This window comes from Harpia harpyja, chromosome 21 (genome assembly GCF_026419915.1).
Source record: "Harpia harpyja isolate bHarHar1 chromosome 21, bHarHar1 primary haplotype, whole genome shotgun sequence".
Taxonomy (NCBI): Eukaryota; Metazoa; Chordata; class Aves; order Accipitriformes; family Accipitridae; genus Harpia; species Harpia harpyja.
In genome coordinates this window covers 8,306,247-8,329,365 of record NC_068960.1, presented here as the reverse complement: position 1 = coordinate 8,329,365, position 23,119 = coordinate 8,306,247, and the positions used below count along the sequence as shown (strand labels likewise).

The 23,119-nt window shown below is 40.5% G+C and overlaps 1 protein-coding gene across 1 annotated transcript; it reads left to right on the top strand.

The window, feature by feature from the left end:
- The first annotated feature begins 7,255 nt into the window (after window positions 1–7,255).
- NPTX2 (neuronal pentraxin 2) lies at window positions 7,256–18,503 on the top strand. The gene is made up of 5 exons (XM_052773254.1): window positions 7,256–7,829; window positions 9,336–9,552; window positions 13,056–13,300; window positions 14,766–14,945; window positions 16,861–18,503. The coding sequence occupies exons 1-5, from the start codon at window positions 7,377–7,379 to the stop codon at window positions 17,086–17,088; spliced, it is 1,323 nt and encodes a 440-aa protein (XP_052629214.1). The 5' UTR covers window positions 7,256–7,376; the 3' UTR covers window positions 17,089–18,503.
- Window positions 18,504–23,119: the final 4,616 nt, after the last annotated feature.

The window sequence follows — 23,119 nt, the reverse complement described above, 5'->3', positions numbered from 1 at the left end:
ATTGAAGTGGCATCTGTTTCACAAATGAATTACCTTAATGCCATTAATTTCATAATACTTAAACTATTGCTAACCACTTAAATGCAAAGTATTGAAAATTTTTACATTGCATTACTGCTATTTTGGTATACATTTTCTAATCAACATCCATCGGTCTGCAAAGAAAGAAATGTAGTGTGTGACATCATTTCATGATGGCATACTGTGTGAAAGATACTGAACAAAGCAATTAAATAGAAAATTACCAGTGAATTCAGATCTTAGATAATGAAAATATAGATGGGGATAATACCATTACAATTCTGAGTATTTGTATTTTATGTTAGTGGGGAGTTAGCTGGGTACTATAAAACATAGAAAATGGATAGTCACTTCCCCAAAGATCTTGTAATCTTAAATGATGAAAAGATAACAGGTTAAATCAAAATGGAACTGGGCAAGTGGCAGGAAAGGTCAGGTAAATCTGTTATGAGCTTTAAAATCAAACAAGTTTATTTAGATCTACCCCTCTGAAAATATGATTGCAGCCTGGCCAAATAGAGTTAGTACAATGACAAGTAAATGCATTTTTGACAATTATAATCTGAAAAGATTTGGGCTGGTTAACTCTTCTCACGCACAAGTACCTCTCAGTGCAAATAACCTTACCAGAGCCACGGGATGAAATACCCTACACAGGTCAATAGTGGAGCTGCTGTTGATTACAGTAAAGCCAAAATACTTCACAATCTAACTGCCGGTGTAAATAAACGAATCTCCAGATCCGCTATCAGATCTACAGCCTGGCCCCAGATGTTTTGTCTGAAACATACTTGGTGCAGAATCCTTAGTTAAAATTACATAACCCTTTATGTTGTAATTTTCTTGTGTCAATCTTCTTCCATCTGTTCGCATTCTAGTATCTTGCAAAAAAACTATCTCCATGGACAATGACTTTTTTTTTTTCCTTGGCCTACCAGAACTCTACGGAGCCTCTCCATGGATCGTTACTTTGTCACACTCATTAGAACTTGAGATGAAACCTATTGAGGTGACTTAACATCATCTCAGAACAGCAGGTGCTTTGGCATTTCACATGTCGTATGGGTCAAGACATAATAGCATTTCTAATTGTCAGCCACAGAATGAGACACAAAAATAGTGAGAGGAGGAGGGAAATCCCTGTAGGGAGAACTCAAGGTTATCACTCCACTTCTGACAGAATTGAAAAACTAACTCACCGACATGAAAGACTGAGCTTCTTCTATAGTAATGTTCTCTAATGGAAAGGCACTGAAAGTTGTTCTGCCTTTTTTCCTGGATTTCTAATCTCTCATGTATTCTTTTCTTTCTTTCTTTGTCACAAGGCGGGTACATTACATTCTATTCTGTGAATTCTAGCTCTAAATCCAAGTGTGTATTATTTCTGGCGTGGTGACTGCAAAAATATATTTAATTTAACATATGTATGTGAATGCGTGCGTGCATCTAGTACACACATGCCGTAATATAAATGACTGATACAAACACGTATTTGTGGTTTATGTAACGGTATCGTAGAAAGAAAACAGAACTTTCCAATACCATAATAACAGTGAACCATCTGGTCAAAGGACACAATTTCCCGGCCAGCAACAGCGAAACTATTCACCTGCTACTGGACTTTAAAGTTTGTAAGACTAAAACGATTTCACAGGACTCATGTAAGCTTATTGACTCTAGAAACCCACCAAAGCAGGCCCAAATGTGGACTGTAGTAATTATCCATACTGCAGTATTTGGAGGTGTAACAGGCGGTAATTCATCCTGCTCTTGTGCAAAGCACTGAGACATCTGAAATGGAGTTTAATAACTGTGTATCACAGCTACTGCACTGAAAGCTATAGTCCATGTGGGAAGAGGTGCTAATGGAGTAGTAGAGAGGAAATGCATCTCACTTGCTACAGAAAGAAGTGCAATATTAGGTCTTTTCACAGTAGCATCTTATTTTGCAAAAACACCAAATCTAAGTGGACTAAGACTTTTGAAAAGAAGCTTGAGCAATAAATACTCAGTTCTGAACATGTAAAATCATTTTATGCATTGCAATATATTTTATATATATGCAGACTTTAAAATATATTGACATGTATTTTGCATATCTCTAGCCAAATTCTGGGGTTTGTATTGCACTTGGAATTGGGCAAAATTCTTCAAACTTGAGGGAGATATGCATTAATAAGAACTGAGTAAGGAAGGTGAAGGTCTCAGGGTTTGTTCCATGCAACAAACCTATTTCACTTCTGGAAGGTATTTCTAAGCCTGGCATTTTGGGCTAAATATCTGTAGAGTACCAGGAACATAATAGGTCCTGCAGTGGCTGTTTTACTGGTTGATGATTAGTATCAGGGTGATAGGCAGCTTGTGTGTATTCCTGGAAAAGTCTCCTATTCCTGTCCTTTAGTCACCAGCAGCATATGGGAATGCTGGAGGCAGTAAATTCTCTTTCAAGTATCTGATGTTCTTTGAAAGTTCCTGCAGTGAATCTCTCTGACAAAGTTAGTTTTTACAGTGAGTACCTCTACAGTAAGTTCTGTTTTCCTTCTCCTAGAAGGAGGATCATCCTAATTAACGATTGTCAGAAAAGTAATGTATCATTTAGATGATCTAGAGAAATTCTGAATTTATTGAGATCAATGGCAAAAATCCTGTTGACTTAAAAGGGAATACATTTTTCATTTATGATTATCATAGAACAGCCTAGGATATGGAAAGAAATTATTGAAACTTTTCAATAATTTCAATCATTTCGAATGATTGAATCTCTTAATGATTGGTTTCTTCTAATATTCTATCTGTATTTTATCCATAAAAGCTATAGATGGGAATATTAAGAACATCTAAAGTATGTTGAACAAAATCCTCATGCTGCAATATCCCTGGATGCTGTGACTTTTAAATTCTGTAGGCAAACCCAAGTTTCATATTTCTTTTCCTGTAACTGGTTAATTGGCTCTCTTCCCCCCTAAGTTTCCTGATACTAACACTTGCCAGATACCAAGTTTCTTGAAACATGCTTAAAAATTTTGGAGTTCAGTTTTGTGGCACATCTTTAATCAGTAGCCAGGAGACTTTCATGCAGTCGGAAGTAGACTTGATATTAAAGATTAAGTAAAGAGTGTGTTCGTATCTGATTACTGCAGCAAACATGTTAAGAAGGATACTGAACGAAGTTCATCGTTTCAGGCTTCACTGCTGGTGAATAGCTCTATAGTTTTGCTAGACTTGTTATGATACAAGTGAAATTGATCTTTTTTGATAAAGTGATGCATTACTCACATTAATATTATTTTTTTTAACTTCTGGGAGTTGTAAATGGCAGCCCAAGTAGCATTTTATTAGAAGCAAATGGATTAAATAAACTAGTATAACCTAGCTAATATAAACACTACTCTGATACAAATAATAAGCATCAGGTGAGACTATGTCCCATTGTGATGCGCAATACAGGAATAGGCAATTTCTGCCTGGTGAGAGTTTATAATCTGAGGAAGGCTAGAGAGGAAAGGGAATGGTATGTTCATTTTATAAACTGAGAAATGAGGTGTAGAGAAATGAAAGATAATTTTTTCAAATGTCCCTAGGGCCAGGCTGTAAAATTTATGTACTTACTGCCAAAGTTGGACAGTTAGCACTTTTGAAAATTTCCCTAGGCAGTTAAATGCGTAACTTCCATTACAGTAAGACCCAAATTTCTAAATCACTTATAAAAAGGATCTAAACCTGGATCTGTAGGTCTAGGCTAAGTTGAGCCTTTCAAATAATTAGGCCAATATTTCACTGAACATCTGGACAATGAGTGGAACAAAACCAAAGTATCAAAAAGAATAAGAAGCCTGTCTTTCATCTAAAGTCACTTGCACACTGCCTTTCATGTGATTAAGCTACACTTTAAAAATTAGGCACAGTCTCCTAATTTATTTAGAATTTTTTGCAAGATTGTGTTAGTGATAGGGGCCAGACAGAAGAGTGTTAGCAAAGTTTTATATCAGATCTCCTGAATCCCAGACCTTCATCTTAAACACAAAACCTTTATATTATTGAGAATCCAAATGCATTTTACATACGTATTGAAGTTCCAGTATTAGATATTACAGTTGCGCATCAAAGATAAAGACAGATAGCAGCTAGCATGCAAATGCTGTTTCCAAAGAGAATAAAGCCCTTTTGAAGGCAGTCCAAACTGTTGAAGTTAAATTAAAAATTAAAAATGCATACTGTGGGCTGCAGAGATACTAGGCTGCCTGACAGCCACAGAGCCAGGAAGTTTTAAAAACCTCTCAAATGCAATAGTAAGTTATCTGTCCTCGCTGTGCTTCCCGCTCTACCCCGATCAACTTTTATGCTACAGTGGAATATAGTCGCTGTGCTTATGAACTGTTCATCTTGGTCATAGGGAAAAAAACCCCTCCTTTTTTAAACATCTCAAATTATCAAGTATTCGGTTTGTTTATGCCTTAACATGTAATATATTGGTGTAACAATTATAGACTTTCTCAATTTTTTAATGATTTATTATTTATGATAATGTACTGCTGCATGCTGGTCATTCAAAAAGAAGACTGATATGTCCTTCAACATGAAAAAACACTGGCTACAGTCACAATCAGTGTTTCAAGAAATTATTGCATGCATTAAATTTAGGTCTCAGAATCTGGAAGTGGGGTAAAGTGGGGTAATTTGTTCTTTTTTTTTTTTTTCTTTTTGAAAGCACTGAAGTACCATAGAAGAATACTAAGGATGTTAAGGACGATGGATAATACCTGCCTTTCTCCATGTCTGTCTGCCCTTCCTCCACATTTATGCCCCCATTGTGTGGTAACTGACATTTCTAAGTGTCTTTGTTGGGATTTTTTCCTGCTTTACTGACCTCCCCTGCCAAAAAGAAACAGTATACCAATAAAGGACAATACTTTTGTTGTCATGAGCAATTTGCCACCATCTACCTTACAGAACTTTGGAAGTCAGATGTTTATTGCTTGCTGCTGCTTGTATTACTTCTCAGCTTGCCTGAATAAGAGATTATGACAAAAATCTATCTATAATTAAGCAAAACCTTCAAACTATACATTGCTTGAATTTAAAAAGAAGCAATGCCTTTCTCACTGTCATGCGTTGAGTCAAAATCTGTTTGGGAATAGTTCTGAATTGTAAAGTGGGTTTTAAAATTGGGATCAGGATTTTGAAGTTTATTTTTAAGTAATGTGAGGTTATTTTCATAGGGTACCATCACAATTCATATTATAGAGGATGAAATCAAGCTGTATAATAGCAATAAGACTACTGTTGCCCTACAGTAGGGTGACAGGCCTTAAGGACAGGCAAACCCAGCATTTTACAATTATTTTATTAAGTTTTTTTGTACTGCTTCACATGGCATTCAGGAGAAATGAGCTATAATGTGACTGAATCATCTTACATGTAGAGCAAAAATTTTTGTATGTTACTGCATGTAGGCTTTAACGTTTCTTGGACTTGCGTGGACTGGAAAGACACTGTGTTGACAGACAAGTTGTTCCTAGTGTATGTGCATGGTCCTCCTCATTGCAGCATCCAGAATTTTAATCAGCAAGATGATTAAGCAATGATATCTTGTTGATTTCAATGGGAGTTAAATGTCTAACCAGGAATTAGTCAGAGCCTCCGTACTGGAGTGGGTACGTCTTTTTCATTCAACCAGGAAGTAGTACAGTCTCTTGAGACCTGCTTTCCAGACAAAAGGAGTTCAGACAGAGAAATCGGAGCTTCTAGTCGCTTATTGAACTCTGTCCGTCCTCTGTGTTCTCTCCCCTTGAATAAGCAATATGAGCTGCATCTCTCACTTGGCGTGGCTTAACGGCGTCTGCAATTGGCTTTGACTAACATGACTTTCAAACAGGACATTGCTGGAGGAGCTGAACAAATAAACTGGACTTCACAAAACAATCAGAATTAACTATCACTGTAATACACACTTCTTGAAAGTTGCTAACTCATTCTGTAACAAAGCAGTTCACATGTTGACTGAAAAAGAGCTAAAAAATCTTTTCAATTACATATTCTTTATTCCTTATTTTTATTCATTATTATTAAAAAAGTTATGTATTTCATAGTAAGAGCTACTCGCCCTATGGTGAAATGTCTTTAATTTCCATAGATAACCTTTCTAAAAATCTAAAATTCTACTCAAAGGTTTTAGAGTCCTAAGAGCAGCCTCTGCTGATGCATAAGGAAATTGTTTCTCTATTTTTTCCAGTAGAGGTAACAGTTTTCATTGCGTATGCGTAAGAAGTTTGCAAGAACTGTTCGGTTGATGTTTTCATGGCACTTGGAAAAATGCCCACGCCTTCACGGATTGTAATGTAATTGTGATCAGCGTTAAAAATACTGGATACCATGAACAATATAGCTAAAACCAGAATGGTCTTAGGGTCCAACGAGAGTCTTATGGTACTGTAGAAAAATTTCTGAAGCTCCTTCTCAAAATGTCCCTGTCCCTTTCCCCTCCATCACCAATTTGAATACTGATCTATAACTGGAACTGTATCTCGTTTTTGTGACAACATTATCTTTTAGCTCAAATAGCTAGTTGGCCCAGGCCAACGGTACCCCAGGCTGCGTTAGCCGGAGCGTAGCCAGTCGGTCGAGGGGAAGCGATGATCCCCTTTGCTTGGCACTGGTTGGATCACGTGCAGGTACGGGGTATTCCAGTTTTGACACCCCCCCCCCCCCCCCCCCCAGTACAAGGCAGACATGGACCGGCTGGAGCGAATTCGGCAGAGGAGATCATCGGGACCGAGCCAGGCTCTTCACTGGGGCGTGCGGTGGGAGGACAAGTGACAGCGGGTGTCCAAGTTGAAGCGGGAGAGGTTCACACCGGCCATAGGGCGAAGCTTCTTCCCCGTGGGGACGCTGGACCAGAGGCACAGGCTGCCGGGGCAGGCTGTGCAGCTCGCATCCTTGCCGCTTTCCAAACCGGACAAAGCCCTCAGCCACCCGCTCCGACGCCGCTTCCGAGCCGCAGGCCGGCCTGGAGACCTGCCGGGCCGCCCTCCAGCCCGGGTCCCCGCCCCCCGCCGCCGCTCCCGTCGGGCCGGCAGGTTCCCCCCGCGCCGCCTCGGCCCCCGGGACCGCGCGGCGTCAGCGCCGGCTGCGGCCAACCAGCGCGCGCGGCGCGAGCCCGGCGCCCCCCCCCCCCGCCGCCACGCGCCCGCCCTGCCTATATAAGCCGCGGGCCGGCGGCGGCGAAGGTGGGAGCGGTGTGAGGAGTGTGACGGGACGGCGTGGCGGCGGGACCGGCCTCCCGTCAGCCGCGGCGGCCGGCTCGGCCCCCGCCCCGCGGTGTCCCCTCCGAGCCGTCGCGCCGGTCGCCAGCCGGGATGTTGGCTGTGGTCGCCGGGCTCCTGCTCGCCCTCGCCGCGGGCGGCCGGGGGTCGGCGGCGGGGGACCAGGAGAGCCCGCCGGGGAGCCGCTTCGTGTGCACCTCGCTGCCGCTGGACGCCGCCGGCGCGGGCTGCCCGCTGCCCCCGGTGCCCATGCAGGGCGGCGCGCTGCCCCCCGAGGAGGAGCTGAAAGCCACGGTGCTGCAGCTGCGGGAGACCGTCCTGCAGCAGAAGGAGACCATCGGGAGCCAGCGGGAGGCCATCCGGGAGCTCACCGGTAAGCTGAGCCGCTGCGAGAGCGCCGACGGCAAGTCCGCCACGGGAACGTGGAAGAAGGAGCTGGGCAAGGGCAAGGACACTATGGGCGACCTGCCGCGGGACCCGGCGCAGGTCATCGACCAGCTGAGCCGCACCATGCAGACTCTGAAGGACCGGCTGGAGAGCCTGGAGGTAGGGCCGGGGCGCGGGGTGGGCCAGCCTCCCCGCCCACCCGCTTAGAAACTTGGAACGACTTAACGTGTAACAGTGGCTTTGGACCGCTGGGTGAACACAACTAGTGCGCTTAATCTTTACGGAGGTAAATCCCAACTGGCCAAGCCCTGGGAGCGAGTTGCTTGGTTGGCTTGTCTGGTTTTCTTCATTATTTATCTGCTCGCTTTAATGGTAAAAAAACCTGAAGGGCTCCTCTGTGAATGTGTTCTCCCGCTGCGTGGGGGGAGATTATGGTTTTCCTGCTTGTCACCAGCTTAGTTTCTGTATTAATATGTCTAAATCTCTCTTTCTGGGAATGTGACTTTGTGGGGTTTGAGGTATAAAGCTGACGTCTTGGGCAGTAAGACCTTGGCATATGGTGCTGAACAGACCAGTGGTAATGAGGAGATTGTGTTGGGCAGATTGTGAAGATAAGATCATGTATTTAGAGCTGATACAGAATAAAAAGAACCTGATTCTGTATGCCTGTGACTAGAAAGGGGATTTGGTCTAAGCCCACCGATAAGTGATTTCCATGAGGCTTTGGACAGTGCCTGTGGTTGAGTGGCACTCATGGAAATATTTTATAGAGAGTATTCCCACAGGAATCGTGCTGGATGTTGTTTTGCTTTCCACAGCCTGAGAGCTACATGCGTGTCCTCCTGCTGTCCTCCAAACAGTCAGTGGTGATGTGAGGATGGCGAGTAGCTTCCTAATATTCTGAGAGATCTAAACACTCTGGGCTGTTTTTCAATTACAATTTTGAATGATCTGGTAGCGTAACATCCTTTTATTACTGTTGCTGTCTTTCTGAGGCATTTTTTTTTTAGGGTTGTAGAACAGAAACTCCACTAGAATAAAATGGTAGGTGGAACTGTCGGTTTCGTAGTATCCTTAAAGATACCAGTGTTATCTGAAAGAGTGTGGGGCTTTCTTTTTTTTTTTTTTTTTTTCAATTTAAATAAAAATACTTTCACTGGCTAATACTTACAGTTGATCTAAAGAGGATCTGACTTCCTTACTCTGCAAATCAAAACTGAGGAAACTTTCATTTGGTAAATTTGCTTTCAAAGTAGCTTAATTTTTTATTTAAAAAGAAATAGTTTTTCTGTTTACTTACGTTGGCAATGTCACTTGCAGTAAGTAAAGCAAAAATTGACTAATGTGCCACGTGTACCCATACTAATGGAAGTGCATCAGACCTGGTTCCCTACATTGATTTTATTGAACTTAAATGTGTGAAGACTCCTTCATATGAAATGCTGGAAGCCTCTAACAGAAGTGCCCTTTTGTTTCAGGACCTGTTTAGCTACAGTGCTGATAAAAGCACTAAACATGACAAGTGCTAAAAAGCAATGCTTCCTTTGTACTTGCTGGAGAACTCAGTGATCTTGCTTTCTTCCTTTTGAATCAGGAGCATATCTGCATTTCACAGTTTCTGTTTTAGAAATGACAATTTTCTTTTTCTTCTCATTTCCCCTAAAGCACCAACTCCGAGCCAATGTGTCATATGCAGCACTGCCTAATGACCTCCGAGAGATGCTTCAGCGGAGGCTTGGAGACCTGGAACGCCAACTCCTGAGCAAAGTGGCTGAGCTTGAGGATGAAAAGTCTTTGCTTCATAATGAGACATCAGCCCATCGGCAGAAGACGGAGACAGCCTTGAACGCATTGCTAGAAAGAGTGTCTGAACTAGAAAAAGGTAATCTGCACAGAATCTAAACGCTTCCCCATGCTGATTAATTTTGTTTACTCCCTCCTTCTAGTCCGGTAGTCTAAATGTGGGCCTTGAGGGAAAGAGTTAAGGCACTGGACTAAGTAGTAGGTGACAGTGCAAATACTTGGATTCCCTTTTTCCTTTTGTCACAGGCTTCCTTCTTGACAGGTCTCTGTATGGCTTTGGATTTCTGTCTCTTAATTTGGCATATGTGGGTGGTTAAGATGAAACTCTGAGTGTTTGTGGGATGAAAAGATCTATAAGGAGGTAAGTGGAAATAGGAAGAAGTATGATACTGCTGTCAGGTAAATAGCTAGATAATGTCTAAGTAAAGCTGCCTGCCTTTATTTGGACTGAAAATCATATGCGCTAAATGTAATTAGCACAACTGCCTTTGATGTAATGAATGGCATTTTATACCAGAACCATTTCCTGCTGCTTTGGAAGTATTGCTGGTGGTCTTTCCTTTTGTTGCTGGTTATGACTTTGGGTAACTGCAGATACTTGAATTGTGTCCCATCCCAAGCATATAGCCTTTAGAGTTTACAGTAGATTACACGTGGTGCCACTGGGGGACACTCTCTTAATCCTAGTCATTTATTCAGATACTTAGATTAATTATTGCTGAGATCTCTATGCTTGAGTAGTGTCTGTTTATTTGAATTACAAATGCCCATGGAAGTGAGCCAAAGAACAGAACTATCTTTCTGTATTCACTATATACACCTACAGAGTGGACTGTGTAGGACTAGAGTACCAGTAAATATCACTGCCCAATCCTTAAATGATTTTCCAAGGTGAATAGGCTCTCTGCTTAAAAACAGCTTAATGGACATGCTTTCAAAATGGTGCAAATGTACGTATCTCATGAATTTTAAAATGCAACCTAATGGATCCGTTGGTGTAATATTGTATCTATTTTTTTAATTTTAAAAGTGTGAAGGAGGGGAAAGGGGAAGGAGGCAGAAGAGATCCTCTATTGGCTCTGTCACTTAGTGTTTTCTGAGAGCAAGATAAAGCCTAAACTGCAACTAAAGTTCTGGAGAATTAGTGGCCTGTTAATGTCTTATGTGGCAAGTATTGCTAGTCCTTGTCTCTGAAAGATGTGGCTCATATCAGCAAGTCATCAGAAAGAGAAAGGGAATGGTAGGAGAACAAGAATGTGTAATTTAGTTAGGTTAAAAACAGCCTGTTCCCACCTTTATTTTTTTTTGTGTGGGGAGAGAGGGCTGTCTTAAGTCTCCAGGGAAGTGAAGAATTTGGGCCAGGAACCAAGACACAGGCTTTCTTTTAGTTGTGTAATTTGCTGTCTATTACAGTGGAGTTTAGCTGTTCTGTGCCTTTGTTTCCTCTGTCAAATCAAAGTGAGGGTAATAATCTAAGAATTTAATGATTTTGTAGATTAAATGCAGACAATATTTGAAGTGAACTGACCTCTTTTGAAAATAGTATTTGTATTGTGCTTTTATTTTAAATGCCATATTGTTTAGCATCTCTTCCTAACAACTAACTAGAATGTCATAAGCTCCCCATTGTCCTGAGGCTAAATAAATGGAGGAAAAACCCTAACTTTGTAAGGTAACACTATGAACTTTGGGTTTTTTTTATCTGTAGTTGTGACAGCTGTCTTTAGTTACCAGTGGGGCAGAAGAGTTTGAAGTTTGTACAACCGTTGTGATTCCCAAAGTCTTCTGGTAATTCCTTCAGCGGTTGTCTCCACTGACAGCAGTAGATGATGCATTAAAAAGCAGGACTGGGTGGAGGAATAATCCTGCAACATTTAAGTGCGTGGGCTTAAATGTGATTCCTAGCTTTGCTGGAGACATGAACAGGTCACTTGCTATGTCTAAATATATTTTCTCCATCTGAAAAGGGAATAACAATATTTCTTGCCCATCTTGTCCCAAAATAATTCAGCTTCTTCAGGAAAAGGATTGTGTTATCCTGTGCATGTGCCCATTGCCCAGAACAGGAGGATCTTGTTATCATTTGGAGTTGTGGATGTTTTCAAGTCATGAGAACAAACTGAAAAATATAAAAAAGATGAATATTGTTTGTTCTTTTCCAAACCATTATTGCTTCCTTAAGCTCTTTCACAGAGTGACTAATGCTCTTAATGGAGTATATTTGGGTTTTTTTATATGTGAGATTGGTTGTACCAGCCTAGTGGAGGGTGCTCAACATTAGCCCTAAGACCCTAAGGTTTTTTTGCTTAGAATTTAGAATATTTCATTTTTTGGTCTGGAAGTTCCTCAAGACAGATGCAAGCATCAGACAAGCTTTTTCTTCTTCCACCCCCTCGTTCTGTGAAAAATGCAGTCAAAACACTTCAGTTGCTTCTGAGAATGGGAACTGAGAGAATGCCAATGGTTTAAAAATTCCATATGAGAATTGTGGCAACCTTTTGTGATAACAGCTCTTCATTTGGATTGAAGTGTGAAGTTTGGCAAGGGGATTGAATTTGTTTCAGGAATGTGAGTAAAGGAAATGAGTGGGACTCAGAAGAACAGGTTGCTAAAAGGTTGAGGGTGACACTCTACTACAGAACTGTGGGGTTTTATTCTGTGGCACAATGTGGGATTTCTCTATTCTTAATATTTAATTCTAGAAAATCACTTGTAAGCAACTAAATCAGAAATAGACACCAACTATATAATACACAGTATTGCAACTTTAGAACGTTTTGGTCTTAGGAGTTCTCAATTTCCACAAAAAACTGGAATATCTCACTGGTTTTTATCACATCTTTTAGAAAAAAACTATTTTCTGCTTTTATATTAAAACAAATGTCTAATGTCTTCATAGTTCATAACTTTATATTGCATTTTTCTTTGGGTCACTTTGAACTTCAGCTTTATGTTTTTGTTCAGATCACCTCCTGATTCATCTATGGGACAGAAATCTGTTTTACTGAATTTAACTCTGCTTTCTGGAATATATCAGCTTTTTCCTATTTCAAATTGGCCATCCAAAATGAAAGCATCAACCTGTTTCTCAGCCTGCTAGCTGTAAAATGGGGATGCTGCTGCTAGCTCCCTGTGTAGCAGTAGTAGGAGAAGAAATACTGTTTTTGAAGCCCTATGATGCTTTAATAGTGAGCATACCAGAGAATCCATGTTCAGTAACAGTAAATATCTTTTAAAATAGTTTGAATTGTTTGAAATAGGCAGGCCTCCAGCCATGAACTAAACAATGAAGGAAGAAAATATTTAACAGCCTCTCATTAGTTGTCTGCCATCTATTTTTTTGCTCTAAATGAGCAGGAAAAATAAACTAAGTAATTAGCATGATGTCTATAAAACCTATTTTTCTGTGCTGCAAAATCAACATTCAGTAATACTACTTCAATTTTTTTTTTTGTGTTTACCTCTCTAAAGTGATTAAAATTCCAAAGATTCTCAATATCAATCATTTTGTTTCTTAACCTGAATTACAAATACATTGTTTTGTTTAGTGTTAAAGGTTTTTCTTCCCCAATGTAATTCTAGGTAACAGTGCATTTAAGTCACCTGATGAATTCAAAGTCTCCCTTCCTCTTCGCACAAACTACTTATATGGGAAGATCAAGAAGACTCTGCCAGAGCTGTATGCTTTTACTGTATGCTTGTGGTTGAGATCAAGTGCTTCTCCTGGAATTGGCACTCCATTCTCATATGCTGTTCCTGGGCAGGCTAATGAAATTGTCCTCATAGAATGGGGGAATAATCCAATTGAACTGCTAATTAATGATAAGGTGAGAATTGACTAACTCTTCTTTATTGTCTACATAATGAGAATAAGGCCTGAACCCTTGGTACCTCTCTAGTAACTCTTTCATTCTCTCTTGAGAGAAGCCAGCTCTGGGCCTTTGAGATGGTAGCATCTACTTGTCTGTTGTTGTCCATGTGTTTGTTGCAAGTTCATAAAAATACTCGAAACAAAGTGTTGAGACAAAGCAGCATGACATCTAGATCTGTACACACTTATGCATGTCCTCTGAATTTACAAGCAGGTCTTGGCTTCTTGGGTTTTTTATGAAACAGAAGCAGTGTTTGAAGCCACACTACTGCAAAACCTGTGAGATCTAAGCCAGTTGCAGTATTTCTGTCTTTCTGATCCTAGAAGTTCAGATATGTTAAAATGAATTTTGCAGAAGACAGAGAGCAAAAGGCATATAATTGTGGCTGATTTTGTTATGCTTAGTGATGGAACATCCATTTAAATACAATTTTTTCAGAGTTTAGATACAAAAAGAAACACTTGTCTCACACTACTACATACCACTGATAGTTTCTGGCAAGCTTCAGAATGAGGCTTGAGGAAGGCAAGACCCACTGAAACTTGGCATTAAAACAGATTACTTTATATTTACCTGTTACACTTTATATTTAAAAATACTTCCTTTCTCTCCACCTTCAGTTAGGTTTCCTAGTAACTCCCTCCTCTCTGAGGGATCAGGTGTTTACAGATCTACAACACAACACAGGTGGTTCAGTCATGTGGCTAGTTAAGGACTTTTAACAGTCCTAGCATCCTCCCAAATCAGTAAAAGTGAAAAGCTGATTATTTTTAATTGCCTGTGGAAGAGAAGGAAACTTGAGTCTGCTTATCTTTAGCAATAACTTTTTATCTTTGATATTATGTCAGTACTATTAACGTTGTGTGAGGCTTTTCTTTCTCCTACATCACAGCTACTCCATAGCCCACTGCACTTGTCTTATGTTGACTTGCAAGTTTTCAGATCAAATTCCTAAAGGATTGTAATTCCTTCTTATCTGGAGGCCTGTGTAACAGTTTCCACAAGTTTTACTGGAAGCAGGCAGATCTGTTTGTCGGAGTTGTTACTGCAAATGGTGCAGGCAAACCTGAGATTTTAAAAGAAGCTGAACATGAGCACTGGATGGAAAGTTAGGACTAAGCACTGAGTTTTAAGTAATAAATGCCACAGTTTAATATGCAGGATCAGTGGATTGATAGCAGCTTAGACTCTGGTACTTGTTTCACTTGATTCTAGGTGAAACAAAGGCTCACATCTAGAATAAAAAGCATGGCTGTATTCCTGAATACAGGAGAGCTGGGACAAAGTAGAAGGATGTGGACTAACTTCTGCCTCTGAAATTTTTGCTTCTGAGGACAGAGTAAATACTGTCTCTTTTTAAATGTTGTGCTTGAACTGGTAGACTTTGTTTGCAACATGCATTGTTCTTTGTTTTTTGTAGGTTGCCCAGCTCCCTCTCTTCATTAGTGATGGAAAATGGCATCATATCTGTATAACATGGACAACCAGAGATGGAATGTGGGAGGCTTTTCAGGATGGTGAGAAGCTTGGCACTGGGGAGAATCTTGCTCCTTGGCACCCAATTAAACCTGGAGGTGTCCTGATCCTGGGTCAGGAACAGGTGAGTGAATGACAGCATGTTCCAGGGTTTAAAAAAAAGTTAAATTAAAACTCCCCAAACGAACAGCAGCTGTGAGAAAATTTCTTTGTTAAACACTTGGTCCTGTTGTATAGACAGTATCAGAAAGATTAAAACAAAGCAACAAATGCTTAATGCAATCATACATTGGTATATTTCGTTTCATTTACTAAATATTCAGAATATTCATGTTGCAGCTATTCCTATTCCCACTCTTAATGCTACAGTGTGCAACTTCATCAGTGATCTGAATAATGCCTTAAATTAAATCCTTTGAGCTAGATTGCTGGTAACTAGCAATGTGGCCACTGAAGTTACAGAAAAGGACAGAATCAGCTAGTGCTGTTTTATGAGCAGTCAAAAAGGAGCTTGCTGAAAGTCAACCAAGTATAATTGCTTTGATTTGTTTAAATTTTTTTTTTTAATTGAAGCCAAGTTGACTGTCCCCCTTAGCAGTTTACTGGTTTTCCCCCTTCCTTTCCTCTTTATCCCCAGAATAGTAAGAATGTTAGTCCTCAAGCCCTGGAACAGACCAAGGAAAGTGTGTGTATGGGGGTGAGGGGACCAACAACTATGGGCACTGGAGTGCTTGTGTGTATATCAGGATCTTCTATAATTTGGCCTGCTACGGAGAGCTCTGTCCAGACTGAATTCTGCAGCTTTTCAGTATGTAACACATTTTTAGAGTAGCAGAGTCTGTCACTCATTCAGAATTTGATGTCTACTTTAAAGATGAGTCTGAAGTCAAAGGGACAAACTCTAAATCAGACATTTGGTTTCTCATTAAAGATGTAGGTAAATAACTTTCCTAATGCAAATGCTAATAAAGTTTGATTATTAGTACTGCCAACAGAAACCATTCATGAGGTTAAGGATAAGTCCTTTTTGAATACTGAAAAAAAACCCCAAAGGATTTTGAATCTTGCATTTCTGATTAATATCTCGTTAAGCTATTGCCTATGAATTGTGTGGCTCTTATCTTCACATTTTTTTTCTACCTGTTCTTTGTATGATTATACATATACTAAAAAAAATACTGTAATGAGTAGCAGGAAATAGCCTTTCTCTGGGACTCCCAGGCTCACAACGGGGCAATGAAAAATTAGTTTTGTCCTGATACTGATTTTAGTAGATACTTATCCATGACATAAGTGACAGAATGGTAAATTCAGAATCCTAATACACTCTGCACAGCAGATGCTCCAGCTCACTATTAAGTGGCTGGCAGCTTTTCTGTAACTCTCTCATGTCATTTGCCTGTACTATGCTTGGTTCTATCCTATGCTATCAGTTTCATGTTAGTGTGATCACACAAAATGTGTGATTTCTGTCCTTGAGTAGTAGATGGAGCAAGCAAACACTTTTAGTCTTACGCACCAGTTTGAATTAGTCATTTGGTACAACCAGAAGAAGCATGTGTATTTAGATCCAAAGATCGCATCTTGCAGGCCCTGCAGACAATTGTCAAAGGCTGCAGTTACAGTTTAATCTATAGCCATAAAGCTTTTGGAGTAATCTTACACATCTATGCAGTTCTTGCTGAAGTTGTTCTGTGCCAAGCTTGCAAAATGGCTCCTAAATTAGCCTCAATATTTAAAGCTGCCTTCCTGCTCTACTGCTTGGGGGCAGGGTTAGTTATGTATAGCCTTTGTGTGATGGTATACAGTCACTACTGTTTGCTTTGAATTGTTTTGGTGCATTTCAGATTGGAGCATTTAACTGTTCCATAGAATATCTTGTTCAAAGTAGCCCTTCTAGAAACTTGAAGTTGTTCGTGTCTGTGACCTAGCTCTGCACCTCCTTCTAGCAGTGTGGCTGGGGGGGAGGGTCTTCAAGTTTGAAGAAGAAAATGCTGAAATAACCTTCTCATCTAATCCTAACTCTTGTGTGCCTAAAGGACACAGTAGGAGGAAGATTTGATGCAACTCAAGCCTTCGTTGGGGAGATGAGCCAGTTCAATATATGGGACAGGGTCTTAAAAGCTGAAGACATCATGAATATTGCTAACTGCTCTACCAACATGCCTGGCAACATCATACCCTGGGTTGACAACAACGTTGATGTGTTTGGAGGTGCTACTAAATGGCCTGTGGAGACATGTGAAGAGCGTCTGCTAGATTTATAGCTGCAATTGTTTCCCATTCAAGTGCCCCCTTTAGTAGGACAATCTTCTGTGGAATCTAAAACACTTATTTTTCTCTCTGCCCTTCTCCAATCTTAACTCCTCAAAAGAATAAAAAAAATTGAGTAAACTGCCTCAGTGCAAAGATAGCTGCTAGTTTGGGGCATTGAGCCTGACAATGAAAGAAGCACTTCTTGGCTAGAGCAGCCCTTGCTTTCTTACAGCCTGATCCAAAAATTTGCTTTGGCCTGCAGCAGCGTTTTGGTTAGGCCCGAGTTTAGTTCATCAGTCCTGGCAGGGAAGGGGAACAGCCATGCACATGTTAACTACAGTCCTCCTTTTAACAATGTGCAGTGCTGACAAAGCGCTAATACTAACAGGCTAAATGTGAATCCTTCCTTCCAGTCTATCGTCTCCCCTTTGAATTGAAGCCATTCTTTTTTAGCCCTTTTTAAAGAAATCACTTAATCCTTACACTACAGTGGTTATGGTGCAACTATGGGTAGAGCAGAACAGCCACTGTCTGAGTGCAAGGGTCTTGCTTTTTAATTTGCAGATTAGAAATCCTTATTTTACGATAAGGAGGCAATGTATTTGAGACATGCTATTCTAGTTCAGTTTGAAGAAACGGGCTGTGTAATCAGCATAGCTCTGTTGAAATAGAGATGCTTCAGGTAAGGTTCTGTCCCAAAGCCTGTCTCGCTAGCCAGGATCCCAGCGTAGATGGATGGATGAAAGATTGTATTTGTATTTTCTGTAGGCTGAATGTACTGAATTCATAGTGACCTGGCTTGTAAACTTTTCTCTCTTGTTTCTCTTGCTTTAGTCAATGTCTTTATTTTTTTAAATATACAAGCTGTGATTAAGTGAATTTCTGTTTTGTTTTGCTTTGAAAGGCCTTTTTATGAGCAAGTGCCAAAGTTCAGTTTCTGCTTGCTGAGAATCGCTCTATATTTTTCCAGCATAAGTCTTCTGCACTGTTTTCTATGTTATTTTAATGGTCCTATGTAATATGAAAATGTGCTGTTTTTTCAATTCTTGTTGACTGTCTCTTCTGTAAGCACTGGGCTGACTAATATATTTTTTTATCATTTTCTCTCAATATTTTGCAAACAATGTTGCTGTTTCCTTGGCATTGATGTGACTACTTGGTTTGTGGCTCGCAGATAGCAAATGCACTGTACTGGGAAAGAGTTAATTCTTTTGTTATTTAAAAGAAAAAGGATTTAAAGGGGGGGGAGGGGAAATTTATAAAGCTAAATATCATATTTTATTTTTCATATGTTTGAATTGTAAGAATAATATGGTGACAGTCCCATTTGTAGGATAAAGTTACATATTTCCATTAATATGTAGTATGCTGTTCTTAAAAGAAAATTCTTATAATGAACTTTTAATTAAAATGCACTGTAAAATGAGTCTTTTAATTCCTTTATAGTCACACAAGACACTAAATGTTCTCCTTCATAGCTGCTATGAGTTCAGCTACTGTCTCTCTAGACTGATAGAAGTACAGTCCTGTAAGAGTTATCTTTATTCCCTAAGTGTCTTAAATCACAGTCTTCAACCAAAAGTGGCTTAGGGGGATGTGTATGTGCATGAAACCACCACTGGGGAGAGGGTCTCCACATTTGGATGTGGTGGAGTGTCTGAAGCTTAGGCTCAGACCTGCCTCCTGCCACTCATAGGCGCTAGTCTATGGCATGGCCTGGGATACAGCAGTTTCATTGGAGTGGGATGGAACCCAGAATATATATTCATATTTATTTTTACAGTTGTGAAAGCTGAAAGTATGACCCCTTCTGGGTGAAAGTACTGGTTATAGACAAACCACTGTGAAAAGAACTGTTCAACGATGAGATGACTTGTTGAAGTGCGACAGCAGAGGCACTACACTGGTGCAAGTTGTAAAGTGCAGTGTCCATGGGGTCTGGTAGTAAACCAAATGCTCTGCTTGGTAAACTAACATGTTGATAGTGTTTTCTGTAAGAGAACAACCAGCTGGGGCAGAAATGTTTATCCAGCTCTGACATCCTTCTCTGGCCATGGAGTGTTTGAGGTTTATATGAAACATTACACAACTCGATTTCAAATGTTCTCATTCTGATTGGCCTTAAAACAGCCACCACCACCCCTGCCCCCTGACTTACAACAGTACTTTCCCTGCCCTAAGAAAAAAACCAAGAAACCCCTCAATATCCAAAGAATCTGTGTCCTAAGATCAGGGAGAGTGCAAAATTCTCATCTCATGTGGGCTGAAGACCAGCAGAGGCATCAGCCCCTCAAGTCAATCCACCTTTCTTTATCAGCTTTTTTTCAAAATGAACTGAAGGAACTGAAGTCTAGAGTTCTTTGTGCTGAGGTCTGCCCTTTCAGGAAATAGCTTTTGCATATATCACTCTTCTTAAAAGGTGCAATGGTGAAATTGTCTCAGGCACTTTCCTGCATGGCTAGGAGCCTGTGCATGGACGTGGCCTATCATTTTAAACACTAATTCATTGTTTGGATTCATTTGTTGGTTTAGGGAAGTAGATGGTCTTTACACTTCAATTGGCCATGTTGGTCTTTATTTAGTTATTTAAGCACACTACCAATCTTAGGTCTGTCTTTAGCACTGGCTTTAATAATAAACACCTGAGTAGGAAGCCCCATCTTCATGGGGAGGTGTTTGTGGGTGGGGGGTGTAATTTTTTTGTGTATAGTGAGAACACCTGGTCTGGGGGCTGTTGTTAGGCTGGTGCTGCTGAGTGGCTGGCTGCTTGCTTTCTTGGGTTCTGCTCAGGCTGTGTGAAGGAGGAATGTAACAGAACTTCTATTCAGTGTGGAAATTGATGCTCAAAGTTGTTTTTCTGCTAAGGTATGTTAGGGTGTACAGGTGAGAGGGTGTTTGGGGACATTCATCCTGTTGCAACCTGACCTAGAGCTGGGATGGATCTTTTCTTCTAAAGACTAGTCCTCTGGGTTTGGGTTGGCTTGTTTTTTACTGATTACATAGCCAAGATGATAGGGTTTTGGGGGGAGGGTTTTGGGTTTATTTTTTTTAGACACCAACTCTTTAGTAAAAGCCAAAGCTAAGGAGTATATATTCCATTGAAAAGGGTTTTATTATTATTTCTTTATTATATACATTTTTTTGTGTGTGTGCAATAGTACCTTTTTCATCAAAAAGAAAAGATGTGTATTGATTTTTGTACCTTTATCTTGTGATGAAAAGCTACAGCTGTTATTCTGCTGCTCCACATTCTGGGAGTCACATGGTTTATGTGCATATATAAGCAGATGGCAAAACAGGAGTAAATATTACCATATTCCAGCATCTATACTGTTTATGGAGCGTGGAAGTGACAAGACAACCTTCAGTTCCCAAACTGCTCTGAATACACAGAAGTAATAACTTACGGATAGCTGACTGACAGCTACAGCACTTGGAACATGCAGTAATGCAGATTTCTAGAAAATCTGTTTCTGTTTAAAATCAGACAGAGCTAGGACTCCTAAAAGCGGTATCAGTGATCCTAACAAGTCAATGTCTTGCGAGCTGTGACCTGGCTAGGTCTCCAGATGACTTCTTGGGTGTGAATGCTGTTCAGTCAGTTTCTGTATTGCACTGTTCTGTTTGTATGTACTTGATGCATTTAATGGCTGTTGAGCAACAAAGGCTTTAGCGTTTGGTATTTTTAAATCCAGGTTATATTTCTTCAAAGACAAGTCTTTTTAACTGACTGGCTGGCCGTTAGAAAATGTAGATCATATCATACGTTTGGTATTTGCTTGAAGGCTTTAGCTACACACTTGCTGTCTAACTAGAACTGAATGTTGCTGAGGGGAGGAGAACCACCTCTGTGCCTCTAGGATCCCGTTGTGAATGGGAGACTGACTCCCTTGTGCAGATGACTTTCTGCTGGGTGATGCTTGCTCATTAAACTGTTAGTTTAGGTCTCAGAAATGCAAGGAAGACCACAGAAATTCTTGCCAGTAAAGTTCTACCCTCATTTTTACACACACTTCCCCAGTGTTTGAATACATGAGACTGCCAGGGAGAAGCTGATTCTGTTTTGCTCCAGAGAGCTGGTTTCTCTCAGGCCTTTCCTAAAGGTGAAATGCAGGCCAGTAGCAAAGCTAATGCTTTGTATTAGGTGTTTAAAGCTGGCACTTTCTCAATCAAGATATTTTGTTCTAAAAAAATGTTTATATAACTACAGAGTAGACTTATTTGTTGTTTGCTAATGTATAAGGATTCTTCATCCAGCTGACTTCAGTTATCCAGGTTGGGAGGGAAGATCAGCCACCTTCTACTGCATCATCCTTGGGGGGACCTGATTCTTGCTAGGTGTGCAGATACAGGAGAAAATGGCCTGGCTGAGGCTTTTATTACAGATGATCCCTTGATGCCACTGTAGGAATCTGAGGCTAGGCACAGCAAGGACCCCGCTGAAACAGAGATCTGCTGATGGAGAGAGTAGGGTACCATCAAACTCACTGCAGAAATGAAAGGTTTGTATTGGTAGCCTTGGAATCTGGGGGTTTTGAAGGTGTTACGGGATTTTTCCAGAGATATTTTACCAAAATGTCTGTCTTTTTATTTTTTTCCTCCTACAAAATAAAAGCTGGACCTTGATAATGTTCATGGTTTAGCTGTGAGTCTTAAATAATATATGAGTTTTACAGAGCTAAAAATCTTCTGGAAAGAATTGAATTAATTGCACCCCTGGCTATAGCCGTTTCTAAAAGGCTGCACTTGGAAAAGTATAAATTTGCACAAGGAGTTCAAAGGTCCGTTTCTTTCTCCACAGGAGAGATGGGCTGATGTTTTGGCAAAGCTTCAAATACAGAAGCTCCCTGATGGCTTGATGCCACTGAGAGAAATTGTTTTATTTATTAAAGATGCTTTGGTGTTTCACCTGAGGTGGCTCCCAGCATGTTTGTCCAAGCAGTTTAGCTCTTAGCAGTGCTGTTCCCAGGTGCTCCAGCCATGTAAAAGATTCCGAGCAGTCTTCTTTGCGGTATTGACTTTTTCCCTCACTGCCGGTCAGCTTGTACTGAATCACAGGGAGCAGAGCTTACCTTGCAAAGGGTGGTCTTGAGGATCTGTGGCATAGTGTGTGCTTTTCTTCTGTGCTAAAAGATGTTTGCAAGAGGTTTGCCGTGGTTTTTAGATCACTAAGCTGTTCCCACCAGAGGTTCTGAAGTGCTTATTAAGAATAAGTATTCAGAAAGGTAACTGAATGCCTATTTCTTAGGAGGGTTTAGGTAGTAAGGTACTAGGTGCTCTTTGTATCTTTCAAAACACTTAAACCAGCTTATGAGTAGCTTAAAATCCTTATGCTACTGCAACAGAGTTGGTCACTTAGGCTTATCTCCACAACAGAAGATTGCTCTCCTGACCTCACCAAACAAAAGGAAACCTATTTAAAGGGCAACCTCATGTGTTAAAAAGAGTACGCTAAAACCTTCTGGGTAACAACACTAGCTAAGCAGGTGATTTATAACTTTCCTATTTTTCTATCATACTTGGTGTTTGCTGCTGATTCACAGGGGAACCCTGCCATGTCATCGTGCTGTGGTCCTAAATATGGCTATTTTTTCTGCAACAGGAAGCAACTGTTTTTCCTCCCATTTCAGAGGGCTCAGAGCAGACAGTTGTTTCCTCTCTGGTGCAGAGCTGGGAAGAGATGGTCCTGTGCAGCCTTCATCTATCTCCGCAACTGCAAAAGGGTCTGGGAGAAATGATCTGTACTGTCTCTTAATTTCGTGTGAGATTTCCCTGTGGGGGATATTTGTGTCTGACAAAACAGGACAGACCTAGGTTTACTTTCCAGGGATGGTGTAGCTCACAGGAATGTGCTGTGTTTTAGGCTAGGGTTTCTCTTTTTAACTTTTCTGCTTTCTTTATGGCAAATTATAAATGGTTGATAAACACCTATAATAAAATACAGATATGCATGGGCAAATCATCCTTTTTTCCATTAACGAAAGCTGTTACTTACTGTGTAGAAAGTACATATCCTCCTAAGAGATCAAATTATTTATAGCA

What these genes read in the sequence shown, in the direction of transcription:
- NPTX2 (XM_052773254.1), top strand. Translation starts at nt 7,377, where the DNA reads ATGTTGGCTGTGGTCGCCGGGCTCCTGCTCGCCCTCGCCGCGGGCGGC. An exon ending in ACCGGCTGGAGAGCCTGGAG is followed by an intron (nt 7,830 to 9,335) that starts GTAGGGCCGGGG and finishes TTTCCCCTAAAG; the next exon opens with CACCAACTCCGAGCCAATGT. An exon ending in AGTGTCTGAACTAGAAAAAG is followed by an intron (nt 9,553 to 13,055) that starts GTAATCTGCACA and finishes ATGTAATTCTAG; the next exon opens with GTAACAGTGCATTTAAGTCA.